The sequence below is a fragment of the Bufo bufo genome, chromosome 6, assembly GCF_905171765.1.
Source record: "Bufo bufo chromosome 6, aBufBuf1.1, whole genome shotgun sequence".
NCBI classification, from domain to species: Eukaryota; Metazoa; Chordata; class Amphibia; order Anura; family Bufonidae; genus Bufo; species Bufo bufo.
Genome location: NC_053394.1, coordinates 317,138,123 through 317,155,249, shown reverse-complemented (window position 1 = coordinate 317,155,249; position 17,127 = coordinate 317,138,123). Strand labels below are relative to the sequence as shown.

At 46.9% G+C, this 17,127-nt stretch overlaps 1 protein-coding gene across 1 annotated transcript in view; it reads right to left on the bottom strand.

Moving 5' to 3' along the window:
• The window catches only part of TRMT1L (tRNA methyltransferase 1 like), a 61,215-nt gene extending 55,316 nt beyond the window's left edge, over positions 1 to 5,899 (bottom strand). The window contains exons 1-2 of the mRNA XM_040436368.1: positions 5,770 to 5,899; positions 4,069 to 4,174 (exon numbers count right to left, since the gene is read on the bottom strand). Of these exons, the coding sequence (XP_040292302.1) occupies positions 4,069 to 4,132 (64 nt within the window). The 5' untranslated portion in view covers positions 4,133 to 4,174; positions 5,770 to 5,899. The remainder of the gene's footprint in view (positions 1 to 4,068; positions 4,175 to 5,769) is intronic.
• Between the last annotated feature and the right edge of the window lie 11,228 nt (positions 5,900 to 17,127).

Sequence of the window (17,127 nt, the reverse complement as noted above, 5' to 3'; positions counted from 1 at the left end):
TAGGCAACTTCCTTTCCTTTGGCAAAATGGGTCAAAAGAAGGACTTGACAGGCTCAGAAAAGGCAAAAATAGTGAGATATCTTGCAGAGGGATGCAGCACTCTTAAAATTGCAAAGCTTCTGAAGCGTGATCATCGAACAATCAAGCGTTTCATTCAAAATAGTCAACAGGGTCGCAAGAAGCGTGTGGAAAAACCAAGGCGCAAAATAACTGCCCATGAACTGAGAAAAGTCAAGCGTGCAGCTGCCAGGATGCCACTTGCCACCAGTTTGGCCATATTTCAGAGCTGCAACATCACTGGAGTGCCCAAAAGCACAAGGTGTGCAATACTCAGAGACATGGCCAAGGTAAGAAAGGCTGAAAGACGACCACCACTGAACAAGACACACAAGCTAGGCCAAGAAATATCTCAAGACTGATTTCTCTAAGGTTTTATGGACTGATGAAATGAGAGAGTGAGTCTTGATGGGCCAGATGGATGGGCCCGTGGCTGGATTGGTAAAGGGCAGAGAGCTCCAGTCCGACTCAGACGCCAGCAAGGTGGAGGTGGAGTACTGGTTTGGGCTGGTATCATCAAAGATGAGCTTGTGGGGCCTTTTCGGGTTGAGGATGGAGTCAAGCTCAACTCCCAGTCCTACTGCCAGTTTCTGGAAGACACCTTCTTCAAGCAGTGGTACAGGAAGAAGTCTGCATCCTTCAAGAAAAACATGATTTTCATGCAGGACAATGCTCCATCACACGCGTCCAAGTACTCCACAGCGTGGCTGGCAAGAAAGGGTATAAAAGAAGAAAATCTAATGACATGGCCTCCTTGTTCACCTGATCTGAACCCCATTGAGAACCTGTGGTCCATCATCAAATGTGAGATTTACAAGGAGGGAAAACAGTACACCTCTCTGAACAGTGTCTGGGAGGCTGTGGTTGCTGCTGCACGCAATGTTGATGGTGAACAGATCAAAACACTGACAGAATCCATGGATGGCAGACTTTTGAGTGTCCTTGCAAAGAAAGGTGGCTATATTGGTCACTGATTTGTTTTTGTTTTGTTTTTGAATGTCAGAAATGTATATTTGTGAATGTTGAGATGTTATATTGGTTTCACTGGTAAAAATAAATAATTGAAATGGGTATATATTTGTTTTTTGTTAAGTTGCCTAATAATTATGCACAGTAATAGTCACCTGCACACACAGATATCCCCCTAAAATAGCTAAAACTAAAAACAAACTAAAAACTACTTCCAAAAATATTCAGCTTTGATATTAATGAGTTTTTTGGGTTCATTGAGAACATGGTTGTTCAATAATAAAATTAATCCTCAAAAATACAACTTGCCTAATAATTCTGCACTCCCTGTAGTGTGATAGTGTACTGTAATAGAATAATGTCTATAGTGTATGGTGTGATAGCGTAATGTATATATTGGTCAGTGTACATACTGTGACTGTACTGTATATACTGTTATAGTATACGGTATATAGTGCGATAGTGTCCTGTATACAGTGTACATAGTTTAATAGTGTACGGTATATAGTGGAACAGTGATGCTTTTCCTTGGCCACTACTGCCCGTGTGTGAACCCGATTCTACCCCTCATGCAGCCTCCTGTTTCATGGTGCTTGCAGCCTCCTCTTCTCCCCCTGCCATCTCCAGGATTAGCACTGGCAATGAGAGGAGGGGGGTATCTGTAAGTCAGCCATGCTGTGACATTCGTGTATCAGCCAGGGGGGGGGGGGGGGGTCTTGTGCTGGGCTCTGCACTGGGTACACAGGCACATCACAGTCTGCTGCATCTATAAACTACTCCTCCTGTATTTTTCCAGCTACAGCACAATAGAATGAGTTGCCCTGAGGGCGTCCCCTGTCCTCGCTGTCTTGCAACCAGATCCATGTCCGAGGTTGGTGTTGCTTGCTGCTTGTCTACCGTTGGCGTGTCCAGCGCCGAGACCCCTGCTGATCTCTAAACAGGAGTCTGAAGCGCTCAGCCGCAGAGCAGTGTGCCATACACTCCAACAGCCCGCTCAGATAGACCAATAACAAAGCTCCTTACTGTTCATGGTGTAGCCACACGCCAGTCTTGACTCCCTGTGCTGGTGTGAGATGCTCCCGATTTGTTAAGAGGCAGTAGCTTTTTAATAAATCACGTTCATCTCTGCCCTGCTGTGCGCCAGAAAGTGAAGTCTCGCTGGCGTACACTTCAGTTATAACTTGCAACACTTTCTAGCAAAAGTTATAATAAAAACCGCTGGTCGCCGTGAAGCCACGCCCCCTTTTGTTAAGTCACAGCCCTTTCCCCCGCACTTCAGGAAAGTTAAATGTGCAACTTTTTAGGCCACAATTGTGGCGTATAGGGCTTGATAAATGTCTCGCGATATCTTTATTCTGTGGGTCACTTGATGTCTCCAAATTTATATACTTTTTTTTTTCTCTTCTCCCTGTAGCCTGTCAGCTCACAGCCAGCTAAAGGGGGGGTGCTTTAAAGGGTTATTCCCAGCTCAGACATTGTTGCAGCCATCCTATATTCATTCCTATGGGAGCGCCGAAAACAGCCAAGCAGCACGCTGGAATCACACACAGCATTATCTCCACTACATAGGGACATACAGCTGTTAGAAATTGGGTCGGAAGTGAAAGCAGCTGAAGCCTGTTTTCCCCTTTCAGCTGCCATCACTCCCAACCCAATTTCTAATAGATATATCTCCCAAAGTAGACGCAATAATGCTGTGATTCTGGTCTTGTCTCAAGATATAAGGGGTTAAAGCGGGCCTCTCCCCCATCACCCTGCCACCCGAGCACTGTTCCCCAACTCGGGGCCCACCTACCGGCCATGTTTGCAGGATTTGCTTAGCATTCAGCAGGTGATATAACTAGTGTCCATGCATCAGGACTTACCACAGGTATTCATTCTGTGGGACATTCTCAAATCATGACCGGCAGGTGGGCCCTGAGGATTATAGTGGAGGAACACTGGGTTAAGGAGATAGTCACATCTACCAGACATTTATGACCTCCCACCTCTACGTGGACAACGGGGATCGTCAGACCTGCCTGGGGTGGTAGCCTCTGTACCCAGGCAGAGAATGAGAGGAGAAAGTTATTTTGGAACTATTTAGGAAAAGAGAAGTGTACAAAGACACAAGAGGGAGATTTTTTTGTGCCTATTCACTTTAAGAGTACGTCCACCCAGGACAGAAACACTTTGAATTTGCGTGTGCCAAATCCACTGCGTTTTACAGAACCAGTGAAGTAAATGAGACTAAGACATATCATCCGCATAGTGCAAAAAAGAAAAAATCTGCAAGTAAATTTACCTGCATAGCGGACTTCAAATCCACAGCAAGTCAACTGATGCTACAAAAGTGTGAAAGGTGAGATCTGCGCAAATCCTCCACAAACGTGCATGGGATTCCTGTGGATCTTGCCTCTGAGAATTTTTTTTCTTTTTATAATGCTGTGCACGGTTTTTATAAGATGTTCTAAAACAGGATTACGCCTCATGCACAGGACGGTACGTATTCTGCAGGCAGCAAACAAGCAAAATACGGATACCGCCGTGTGCATGCCACATTTACCTAACAGAACTGCCTATTGTAAAACGGACAGGAACAGGACATGTTCTATAATTTACAGAACGGCCACCACACAGATGACATCTGTGGAGCTGCCCGCATTATTTGTAAGCCCATAGATATTAAGGCTCCATTCACACGTCCGCAATTTCGTTCCGCATTTTGCGGAAACGGAATTGCGGACCCATTCATTTCTATGGGGCCGCACGATATGCGGACCCACACTTTCGGGTCCACATTTCCGTTTCCGAAAAAATAGAACATGTCCTATTCTTGTCCGCAACTGCGAACAAGAATAGGCATATTCAATTAGTGCCGGCCGCAAAATGCAGAACGCACATTGCCAGTGTCCGTGTTTTGCGGATCCGCAAAACACACTACGGATGTGTGAATAGAGCCTTATGGGTCCGCGCACAATGCGGATCAGACACGGACCCAAAATACCGTTGTGTGCATGAGCCCTAATCCTGTAATACCGAACATAGGACAGTGTAACTCACGGTCAGAGTCCTCCTGCCGTACGGCTGCCACCACGTCCGATTCTTCGGGGATTTCCTCCATCATCCGCACACGGTGTCCCACAAGGCGATGCTGCGCGTCTCGGCCCTGAGTTACAGCAAGGAAACAGAAGGATATAAGATGAACACATGTAGATGAGTGCAGCAGCCGAATCCCCCAAGAGAGGCTGCACGGAGCCCCCTCGCCTTCAGACCACAGGGCGGCAGCCCCTCTGTGCCACGGTATGGCCTGGAGGAAATTAACACATCTGTATGCCATTTCCTGGCAAAGAAAAGTAACGTTTTAGCGCAAAACGCTTCAATTTGCCGTTCGTGGCACTTTCCAAAAAATACATGGGTGGAGCTTAGCGCAAGGGTGAACAAGTACTGTAAGTTATCGCTATATACTGTTGGGCCGAGTTCAGTCTGTGGCAGACGGCTAGGCTGAAGTGCAACAAGCGGAGGAGCGGGCGTCTTAAAGGGGTTGTTTAGATTCATGATATTAGAGACCTATCCTCAGGATAGGTTATCAAGATTAGATAGACGGGGGTCCGGCACCCCTTGACGATCAGCTATTTGTGACCACTTTGCTTACCTGCACATCCTCTACTTTGTAGCGGCGGCGGCTCTAGTAACCACAGCTTCCCCGCTCACCCAAGTGAATGGGACAAAAAGCTGGAATCACTCTGCATCTCCGCCACAGTCACGTGGAAGAGGACGCAGTGGTCACAAACAGCTGATCAGCAAGAGGTTCAGGAGTTGGACCATCCTGAGAACAGGTATATCATGAAACTGGACAACCCCTTTAATGGTCCAACTGCTTTTTTTTTTTTTTTTTTTTACTAATGCCGGTGTAACAAACTTCAGTCTTAGGGCCCATCCAGACAGCTGTATGAATGGGTCCGCACCCATTCCCCAACTTTGCAGAACGGGTGCGGACCCATTCATTCCAACGGGGGCGCAAAAGATGCAGACAGCACACAGTGTGCTGTCCGCATCCGTAGTTCCGCAAAAAAAAAATATATATATAGTCCTATTTTGTCCGCAATCGGAGGCATACATAGAAGTCTATGGAAGCTGTAATAACGGTAGGGCCTGACCCCTGCTTTAGTAACTCCTTGCATTCCCCATGTAATAACGATTCTGGAGCCTCTAGTCTTATGGCTGTATGTTGTGCCGTTCCTGTATTATTCCTGCTAGAAGTTATGAATGAATTACTAGCAGTCTGCAATGAAGGTCCAGCTTGGCATTACCAGTTGGGGGGTCCCTGCACAGTCCGACACTATCCTATCAGTGCTGCCAGAGTAAAGACCCCCAACTAGTAACACCCAGCTGGACCTTCATTGCAAACTGATGGCAATCCATTGATAACTTCTAACTGGAATAAGAGAGTCATAAAAATAGACGCTACTAAAACGGACGTGTGCACGGCCCCATAAAAAGACGGTAAGTCCGTGTCCTCAAACACGTGACACAGGAATGGACGCGGGCAGCGGGGGACACTTGGGGGCTCATTCCAGACACGGCCTTTTTTCCTCCTAGGGGGCGCAATTCTTACACATCTCATGGAGAACCAGTCAACATAGGACCAGTAAATGGCATTACTCAAATAAAGGATAGTGTCACGGCAAGTACTACAGGCGTATGTACACACCGTCTGCAGCATTCATAGAAAGGCCTCACACACATGCATCCATAACAAACCTGTACTAACGGCTCCTGTCCGTCCCCGCACGGCCGCTGAGCAGCTTCTACCGGGAAATGTAGGCCCCTTTTCTGTCAAACGCACGCTTGCCCGCTTCTTGTACACTGCTGCTACGGAACAGTCTGGTTGGCTACTGTAGAAGTCAATCAAGCACCTAGGCCACGGTGATTGGACAAGACGATGGGCGGGGACCTTTAGCGTAGCAGATTTACTTCCTATAGGCTGCTCGTGGTAGCGGAAGCTGAGGAGATGCCATGAGGCTGTGTTGGGCGGAGGAATTGTGGGAGTTGTAGTTCCCTGCCCTGTGGGGGAGTAGAGCAGAAGACTGGAGCTCATTGATATCACCGGGATTTACCCTCTTTGATTCTTATGTCCCTCTTTTTGACCTGGGGAATTAATACATAAATGTGCATTAATAAATTGATCCGTACTAAACTATCTGTATGGTTTCTACAGATTACACCACAACTTCATTATTGGTGCAATTTGAACCTTAAAATCTCTATAATCTGATGATTTATGTGCAAATATTTAAATGGACATTGAAGCGCAAGAAAAATATTGTCCCGGCACTCCCGGGGGCTCCACATGCTGTAAAAAAATAAAGGAACTTAGGCCTCTTTCACACGGGCGTCCCGGATTTGCTCCGGATGCATTGTGGGAAACCCGCGCAAGTAGGCACGCAATTGCAGTCAGTTTTGACTGCGATTGCGTTCCAATGTTCATTTTTTCCACGCAAATGCGATGCGTTTTGCACATGCATGAGAAAAAACTGACTGTGGTACCCAGATCGGAACCCGGACTTCTTCACTGAAGTTCGGGTTTGGGTTAGGTGTTCTATTCGTTTTATTTTTCGCTTATGGTTATAATGGAAAATAATAGCATTGTTTAATACAGAATGCTTACTAAAATGTGGCTTGAGGGGTAAAAAAAATTTAAAAAAACATAACTCACCTCATCCACTTGATCGCGCAGCCGGCATCGTCTTCTTTCTTCTTCTTTCAGGACCTTTGATGACGTAATCGCGTTCACCACGTGGAGAGCGCTGTGACGTCAGCGCAGGTCCTGCTAAATGAAGATAGAAGATCCTTCTATCTTCATTCAGCAGGACCTGCGCTGACATCACCATGTGGTGAGCGCGATTACGTCATCAAAGGTCCTTTTGCAGGTCCTGAAAGAAGACGATGCCGGCTGCGCGATCAAGTGGATGAGGTGAGTTATGTTTTTTTTTGCTTGCGATTTTCACGCAGACCCATTCATTTTGTATGGGGCCTGCGTTGCGTGAAAAATGCACAATATAGAACATTCTGTGATTTTCACGCAACGCACAAGTGATGCGTGAAAATCACAGCTCATGTGCACAGCCCCATTGAAGTGAATGGGTCCGGATTCAGTGCGGGTGCAATGCGTTCACCTCACGCATTGCACCCGCGCGGAATTCTCGCCCGTGTGAAAGGGGCCTTACACTCACCTTATTGATCCCCAGCTGCTGTAGTTCTGACAGAGTCAGTAATTATGCTTTGGGCGGAGTTAGAGGCGTGGCCTATTATGAAAACATTGCCGTGATGCACGGCGCACATATTGTCCCTCTTTGCGATTTTCAAAAGTTGGGAGGAATGTATTCAGATAAGTGTTGCGCTACTGTGTAAAATAAAACTATTAAGGCCTCATGCACACGACCGTTGTTTGGGTCGTGTGCATGAGGCGGCTCGGATGCGGACCGGACGCATTCACTTTAATGGGCCTGCAAAAGATGCGGAGAGCACACCGTGTGTTGTCTATATCCCTTGCTCCGTTTTGTGGCCCCGCAAAAAAAAAAAATTGAACATGTCCTATTCGTGTCCATTTTAGGCATTTCTATAATGAGCCGTCCGTTCCGTAACGCACACGGGCGGCATCCGTGTTTTGCGGATCCGCAAAACATAGCACGGTCATATGCATGTACCTAAAGTGTATAATTATACAAGAAAAATTGACTTTCACACAATGAACCATAAGTGTCCCCCCCTTTGACCGTCCAAAAAGTTAGGAGGTATGTTACAGAAGATGGAGTGCTGCCATAGTGACCCGTGAACCTGACCAGTGCGGCACAATTTACAAAAATGTCTTTTTGACGTTAATTTTTTTCATCTTTAGAAATATCAAACCCCACAGAAAAAAAAGACTATATTTTATTATTGACTTTCACCGTACATTTGGCCACACTGTTTTTCACCCACCACCATTAAAAAAAAAAAAATGGACAAAAGTTGCAATAAAAAATGCAGTGTTTATTTTAAAACAAGTGTGAAACTACCCGAAATGTTGCTTAATCCCCACATTTTGAAACCTTTTAATAAATTTTTTTTTGGTGGTGAAGAAGCAAATAAAACAGCAATTCTGGCTTTTTTTTTGTTACGGTGTTTACTGTGCTGGATAAATGATGTGATAATTGTATAGCTTGGGTCATTACGGATGCGGAGATACCAAATATGTTGAGAGGATTTATTTTTATTCAAAAGCATTTTCTTTTTATGCGGCAGTGCCAATGCCAGAGGGAGCCCTTTCCCTTTAAAATCAGATGCCATGGTCACTTGACCACACTATCTAAGGGCTTAAAGGGCTTCTGTCACCCCCAAAACACATTATTTTTTTTTGGGCTTGTTAAAATCCTTATTGAACGACTATTCCCTATATAGGGCTCTTACCTTTGTCTGTGGCTTCGTTTCCTTGAAAATCGATCTTTTAAAATATGCAAATCACTTCACGCCCTACTTGCTGGTAGTCGCCACAAAAAACCGCCCCCTCCTCCTGTTGATTGACAGGGCCAGCGAGCGCTCTCCTCCTCCGGCTGGCCCTGTCAGCATTTCAAATCCCACGCCTGTCTTCATTCGGCGCAGGCGCTCTGAGAGAAGGACGCTCACCTCCTCAGCACTCCCTCAGTGCGCCTGCGCCGATGACGTCACCGAAAGAGAAGAAAATGTGTTTTGGGGGGTGACAGAAGCCCTTTAAATGGCCGGGATCAGGCCGATAGAGCAAGAGCCTGGCTGTCATGTGAGACCCGTGCTGTGCTTAGACTAGGCTGCTGTAAAGAAGCCCCTTAGTGAGCGCCATAAAAAGGCGTATTTGGTGGTCACTAAGGGGGTTAAATGTATAGAAAATTCACCATCATTGGAGTGGATGCTATAAATGCCAATTGGCCAAAACAATCCCTTTTAAAGTTTAAAGGGGTGGTCAACTCTTGTACCAGTGATGGCCTATGCTCAGGGTAGGCATCAGTATATGAACACTGGGGGGTCTTACACACCCGGGACCTCCACAGATCCGCTGTTCTGCAGTTGCTCCATCCATTGTGCAGCAATCAGCTCTGTCCATTGCACAACAGACGGAGCTATCTAGTCTGGAGCTGCTGCAGAGCAGCTGATCAGTGGGGGTGCGGGGTGTCAGACCCCACCGTTTTAATAGCAATCCTTTGGTGATCAGTTGTGCCCCCATTCATTATATCTGTGCAGACATTAAATTAAAATACTCACCTCATCCACTTGAACGTGTGAGGACATCTGGTCCTCGAACCCTCACTGTTCACTGGATGCAGCAGGACCTGATGTTCCCAGCGTCATGTGACCTTACAACACTGGAGCACAGGTCTTGCTGCACTCAGTGAATTGCGAGGGTTTGAGGAGCAAGTGCCCCTGCTCACTCAAGTGGATGAAGTATTTTTTTTTATTTTAACCCTTGTAGCTGTTTTTAACGGCCGTTAAATGGGTGCTATGAGGAATATGTATTATCATTTATTGGCAGCCCTGATTATCATTTGATTCACCTTTTGGCGTGTACATGCAAAATATGTTCTCACCCCCCAGCCATCTGCCGTCAGCTAGCAAAGGAGAAAGCCCCAGGGGTCCAGGCTTCAAGGAGGCCCCAGGTGGATAAAGTCACACCTCAACCAGCCAGATTGGAGGCAAGCTAATCCTGCAGGAAAACCCCCAGCAGGAGGTATCAGCCCTTGCCCAGGATCAATGATACCTCCCAGACATGTTAGCACCTACATTTCATAAGGAATTATGAATCGTCCGTCCATCCCAGGCATAATTTGTTTATCTTTTTGCAATCCTGGGGCAAAGTCAAACATCCACGTGGTCCTGGCTTGATGCCAGGATGCCCAGGAGGAAAGATATACATATCTCTCCACAGAAACCAAATAACAGTACCATGCTTGGACTCTAGTTGTAGCCGGAACCCAGGCGGATCAATTGGGCCCGGAACCATCTTCCTGCGACATTCTGGTCTGGGGCTATGAGCCCTAAGGGGTTTTATGGGTCATTTTCGGCCTGCACCAGAGAAGGAAGAGTGGATCCTACCCATAGGTGGGGAGGGGAGCGGCTGGCTACAGGTCATAACCCCATGCAAGCCAGCGGGCGGTGTCTTTTCTGAAGGGGGTCGCATCGTGCCAGTGTGTTTGGAGAGACCAGGAACGAGCTGACCTCACTGCCCCCACGTGACTGCAGCCAAGGACTATTCCACCCTCATAACCAAAAAGAACTTTAATCTACCCGGTAACTGACTTTTACTCTGCTTAACCCTGTTGTACCCATATAACCTGTATCTGTAACCTCAGACCACTGTATATATTCTGTGTATATTGTGTTATCTAGTGTGCCCTTAAGGCGATTAAATATATGATTTAATCTTGTGCTGTCTTGTGCTATTCGATCACGAATCCCCACATCCGTGTTTCAGCCTAGTTATAAGCTACCGCGGGTTGGTTTCTCACCCTATATAATCCCGTTAGCGGACTGGGATTATATCAAACGAGAAGCTGGTGGCAGATTTCCCGAGCTGAGAACGCGCGGTTCCACTGCGGCCGTGAAAAGGCTCTCAGCTTGTTGCCTCTCTGTGCCCGCGTGGACAGGAGGTGTGTGTGTAAACTGTACCAAGCTGACCTTACCTGCTCCTCTGGAGAGCATAACGTCACGCTTTGGTAACAAGTGACCATACTGCATCTTGTGAGCTTGACGTAGGTGACGTCAAGCGGGCACGAGGTGTGGTATTTGTCACAGGTGCACTCCTGTCTATAAGGCCATTAAAAACGGGCCAGTTGATTTCAATAGGGTGCATTTGGCTGTGAAAACTGACACAAATAGAACATGCCCTACTTTTTGATGGCCACTTTTCACTGGGCGAATCACTGCCTGTATAGACGCTAAAATATAAGGCTGTTAAGTGTCCATGTAAATAGCCCCATAGACTTTAACTGGCTGCTGCAGTAACACTGCAGTGACCCGTTCCTAACCGCCTGACATATACATATATATATATATATATATATATATACACACACGTCGGCACTTTACGCATGATCACGGCATCTAAATGGTGGAAAAAGTGGAATTGCGCGCTTCCGGGTTAAGACTGGCTCCCCCGTGCGGGAAATGGGGAAGCTGGTCATTTATTCTAATATGGTGAGTCTCTCTCTCTCTCTCTCTCTCTCTCTCTCTGTCTCAGAGCTGCAGTTCCTATGTTGGCCAGCAGGTGGCGGGCCAACATAGGATAACGGCAATTGGAGTTTATACTGCAGTTTTATGGAAAAACAGTATAAGCTGTATAAAATCTGAATACTGTATATTGTAGCTTCCCAGAAGGGCTACAAAAAAGTAAAAAAAAATAATTTTTTTAAATAATCCCCCCTTTCCCTACAACAAAAAAATACATCATGGGCACGCCCGTACTATAAAATATAAAAATATTTATACCATATAACAAATGGCATAAAAATATCAAAATACCTAAAAAAATTATGAATAAAATGTCATAAAAAAGTCACACACACTCAAATAGTATCAATAAAGACTACAGATTGTCGAACAAAAAATAAGCCCCCACACAGCTCAGTAGACATAACCATTAAAAGAAAAAAAGTTATAGGGGTCAGAATATGACAAACATAATAAAATAAAATAAAAATCATAGTTTTTGTTTTTTTTCCCCAGTATAAGGCCTCATGCCTTCATTTCAATGGGGCCACAAAAGGTGTGGACAGCAAAACACAGAGCGGTCAAGTGCCTCAGTCCTTAAAATGCAAGAAAAACTACACTGCTCAAAAAAATAAAGGGAACACTTAAACAACACAATGTAACTCCAAGTCAATCACACTTCTGTGAAATCAAACTGTCCACTTAGGAAGCAACACTGAGTGACAATCAATTTCACATGCTGTTGTGCAAATGGGATAGACAACAGGTGGAAATTATAGGCAATTAGCAAGACACCCCCAATAAAGGAGTGGTTCTGCAGGTGGTCACCACAGACCACTTCTCAGTTCCTATGCTTCCTGGCTGATGTTTTGGTCACTTTTGAATGCTGGCAGTGCTTTCACTCTAGTGGTAGCATGAGACGGAGTCTACAACCCACACAAGTGGTTCAGGTAGTGCAGCTTATCCAGGATGGCACATCAATGCGAGCTGTGGCAAGAAGGTTTGCTGTGTCTGTCAGCGTAGTGTCCAGAGCATGGAGGCGCTACCAGGAGACAGGCCAGTACATCAGGAGACGTGGAGGAGGCCATAGGAGGGCAACAACCCAGCAGCAGGACCGCTACCTCCGCCTTTGTGCAAGGAGGAAAAGTAGGAGCACTGCCAGAGCCCTGCAAAATGACCTCCAGCAGGCCACAAATGTGCATGTGTCTGCTCAAACGGTCAGAAACAGACTCCATGAGGGTGATATGAGGGCCCGACGTCCACAGGTGGGGGTTGTGCTTACAGCCCAACACCGTGCAGGACGTTTGGCATTTGCCAGAGAACACCAAGATTGGCAAATTCGCCACTGGCGCCCTGTGCTCTTCACAGATGAAAGCAGGTTCACACTGAGCACATGTGACAGAGTCTTGAGACGCCGTGGAGAACGTTCTGCTGCCTGCAACATCCTCCAGCATGACCGGTTTGGCATTGGGTCAGTAATGGTGTGGGGTGGCATTTCTTTGGAGGGCCGCACAGCCCTCCATGTGCTCGCCAGAGGTAGCCTGACTGCCATGAGGTACCGAGATGAGATCCTCAGACCCCTTGTGAGACCATATGCTGGTGCGGTTGGCCCTTGGTTCCTCCTAATGCAAGACAATGCTAGACCTCATGTGGCTGGAGTGTGTTAGCAGTTCCTGCAAGACGAAGGCATTGATGCGATGGACTGGCCCGCCCGTTCCCCAGACCTGAATCCAATTGAGCACATCTGGGACATCATGTCTCGCTCTATCCACCAACGTCACGTTGCACCACAGACTGTCCAGGAGTTGGCAGATGCTTTAGTCCAGGTCTGGGAGGAGATCCCTCAGGAGACCGTCCGCCACCTCATCAGGAGCATGCACAGGCGTTGTAGGGAGGTCATACAGGCACGTGGAGGCCACACACACTCCTGAGCTTTATTTTGACTTGTTTTAAGGACATTACATCAAAGTTGGATCAGCCTGTAGTGTGTTTTTCCACTTTAATTTTGAGTGGGACTCCAAATCCAGACCTCCATGGGTTAAAAAATTTGATTTCCATTTTTTTATTTTTGTGTGATTTTGTTGTCAGCACATTCAACTATGTAAGGAACAAAGTATTTCAGAAGAATATTTCATTCAGATCTAGGATGTGTTATTTTTGTGTTCCCTTTATTTTTTTTGAGCAGTGTATATGGTCCACCACAACCCTGGCTACAGTAAGCTCTCAAACTTTTATGTCGGCCGTACCTGGTGATTTTAGCTGGACGGGGCCTCGTACAACAGCCCTAAGTGTACTCACCCTGATGAAACGTATTTTTTTTTTTTGGGTGGAAGCAGCTCAGTCTTTTATCATACTAGACAGAAGCTATGTGTTCCATAGATAAAGGTGACGGACACGTAGCTGATGCATCTGTAACTTGGCCCTTACATAATTACGAAGAGAGACGTGTTACTACAGACACAGCAGGACGGAGTGATTTTGTGATGGCTAGGCAACTAGGAGAGTACCTCTAAGGCCTCATACACACACAGCCGTTGCCCGTATTGCGGCCCCACAATATGCAGGCACCGCCCATGTGCTCATCGCATCACGGATGAGGACTCATTCACTTGGTGCGGAATGGAGGCACTAAACCCCATGGAAGCACCACAAACTTGTTCTATTTTATTATTTTTTTGCAGTGTGGACAGATCACGGACCCATTCAAGTTGAAAATGTTTGGTCCGGTTGCGGCAGCCGCACGGCTAGTGCCCGTGCGTTGGTGACTGCAAATTGCGGTCCCCAATGCATTGATCGTCCGAGCAACGGTCCTGTGGGCTGCTTCAGGTACACAGCAGTTAATGCCTAACAAAAGTGAAGGATAGCTGGTAAACCAGGACAAGGATCATGGATGCCAAAGGCTCAATGTGTGTGGAGCGAAGGCTAGCCAGTCTGGTCCAATCCAACACAAACAGCCACTGAGCACAGGAAATCCCAGGTTGCTTCCTATGGGGCTGTAGGCCACAGACTGACCAGCATGCTCCTGCTGACCATGTTCACCACCAAAAGTCCCAACAATTGGCAGATAAGCATCAGAACTGAATTATGGGGGCAATTGAAGAAGGTGGCCTGGTCTGGTCAATCACATCTTTTATATCAGGTGAGTGTGCATGGCTTACCCTATGGGAAGAAGACAAGGTGGTGGAGGCACTGTGATGCTCTGCACACTTATCTGCTGGGAAACCTTGGGTCCTGGCATTCATGTAGATGCTACTTTGACACATACCACCTATCTAAACATTGTCACAAACTTAGGGCTCTTTCACACTTGCGTTATTGTCTTCCGGCATAGAGTTCCGTCGTCGGGGCTCTATGCCGGAAGAATCCTGATCAGTTTTATCCTAATGCATTCTGAATGGAGAGAAATCCGTTCAGGATGCATCAGGATGTCTTCAGTTCCGGACCGGAACGTTTTTTGGCCGGAGAAAATACCGCAGCATGCTGCGCTTTTTGCTCTGGCCAAAAATCCTGAACACTTGCCGCAAGGCCGGATCCGGAATTAATGCCCATTAAAAGGCATTAATCCGGATCCGGCCTTAAGCTAAACGTCGTTTCGGCGCATTGCCGGATCCTACGTTTAGCTTTTTCTGAATGGTTACCATGGCTGCCAGGATGCCATGGTAAAGTGTAGTGGGGAGCGGGGGAGCAGTATACTTACCGTCCATGCGGCTCCCCGGGCGCTCCAGAGTGACGTCAGGGCGCCCCACGCTCATGGATGACGTGTCGCATGGATCACGTCATCCATGCGCATGGGGCGCTCTGATGTCATTCTGGAGCGCCCCCGGGAGCCGCACGGACTGTAAGTATACTGCTCCCCCGCTCCCCACTACTACTATGGCAGCCAGGACTTTAATAGCGTCCTGGGTGCCATAGTAACACTGAACGCATTTTGAAGACGGATCCGTCTTCAAATGCTTTCAGTTCACTTGCGTTTTTCCGGATCCGGCGTGTAATTCCGGCAAATGGAGTACACGCCGGGTCCGGACAACGCAAGTGTGAAAGGGCCCTAAGTACACCCCTACATGGCAACTGTATTCCCTAATGTCAGTGGCCTTTGTGCAGAGTTCAAAGGTTCAGCTCTCAATGTGATCGAGCATCTGTGCTGCTGTGGCAGGAGGACCTACAAGATATCCGCCCAGTAGTTTGAATGTTGCGGTTGATTTGTGTATATCCTGTCACTTTTTTTTTTTTAAATAGAGGGCTGTGGTGTAACTTATGGGACCGTATATAGCTCTTACCCAACAGGAACATTCCAAGAATTAAATCAAGGTGGATATACACATTAAGGGTCCATTCAGATGATCATGTCCGTGTTGCAGGCCACAAATCATAGACCCGCAAAACATGGGCACTGTCCACAGGCGCTCCACATCGCCGTGCAGATTGACTTCAATGGGTCTGCAATACACAAGATGCGGCTAAAGATAGAACATATACTATCTTTTGTGGCACAGACCCAGAAGCCCTTCCGTGTTCTTCTGAGTTGTTCCTCAAAACAAAAAAAAAAAAATTTAAAACAAAAATATATGGGGCGGAGCCTAGCGGCGCATGGAGTAGGACGCACGCCGCACTAGCTCCGGCAAGAATCCTGTCTAAAATACCTACAACGGTGGCGATATACCTTTAAAACATCCGTAGGAGCGGGGGACATAGCCAGGAAGCGGTCCGGTGAAGAGAAATAGCATCATGCCTGCAAAGAGAGGCAAAACGCAGAGCCGGCAGGACAGAGAGGCACGATCCCAAGATGGCACTGAGGAGGAAGAGTGGCCTGACCTGAGGGCGGCGGTGAGTCAGGGAGCGGCAGAGTGGCTAGAGCGCTTCGCTCACAAGTCACACCAGTCCCCCAGTCATGTATGGGGAGAAGGAGAGGGCACCCTGGCACAAGTGGAGGAAGGCTTAGGGGAGCAAGATGGCCACTGTAATGATGACCAGCAATCCCCAGTTCAACATGAGAGGGGGGCGAGTGCTAGCCTGTGCAGCACCGAAAAGTGTCTGCCAGTGGTCAATGCCCCTGAGCCCACCTTGAAAGATGTGATGGCAGATATTGCTAGCTGTAACGCCACCCTCCAGAATATGAATATTAATATTGGAAGTCTAAAAGCGGACATGTCCATTATCCGCCATGATCTGCATAAGGTGGCTGAACTCACCTCAGAAGTAGAAAGGAGGGTCTCTGATCTGGAAGATGGGGCTGTTACCCTACAGAGAGGGATTAGCGGGGGTTATTACCGTCAAAGGTGCTATTGAGGGCAATTCTAAAATGCTGAAACGTACAGTCCTTGTATATTTTGTCAGGGGGAAATAGAAACATAGAAACATAGAATGTGTCAGCAGATAAGAACCATTTGGCCCATCTAGTCTGCCCAATATACTAAATACTATGGATAGCCCCTGGCCCTATCTTATATGAAGGATGGCCTTAGGCCTATCCCATGCATGCTTAAACTCCTCCACTGTATTTGCAGCTGCCACTTCTGCAGGAAGGCTATTCCATGCATCCACTACTCTCTCAGTAAAGTAATACTTCCTGATATTACTTTTAAACCTTTGCCCCTCTAATTTAAAACTATGTCCTCTTGTAGCAGTTTTTCTTCTTTTAAATATTCTTTCCTCTTTTACCTTGTTGATTCCCTTTATGTATTTAGCAGTTTCTATCATATCCCCTCTGTCTCGTCTTTCTTCCAAGCTATACATAGTAAGGTCCTTTAATCTTTCCTGGTAAGTTTTATCCTGCTATCCATGTACCAGTTTAGTAGCTCTTCTCTGAACTCTCTCCAAACTATCAATATCCTTCTGGAGATATGGTCTCCAGTACTGAGCACAATACTCCAAATGAGGTCTTACTAGTGCTCTGTAGAGCGGCAT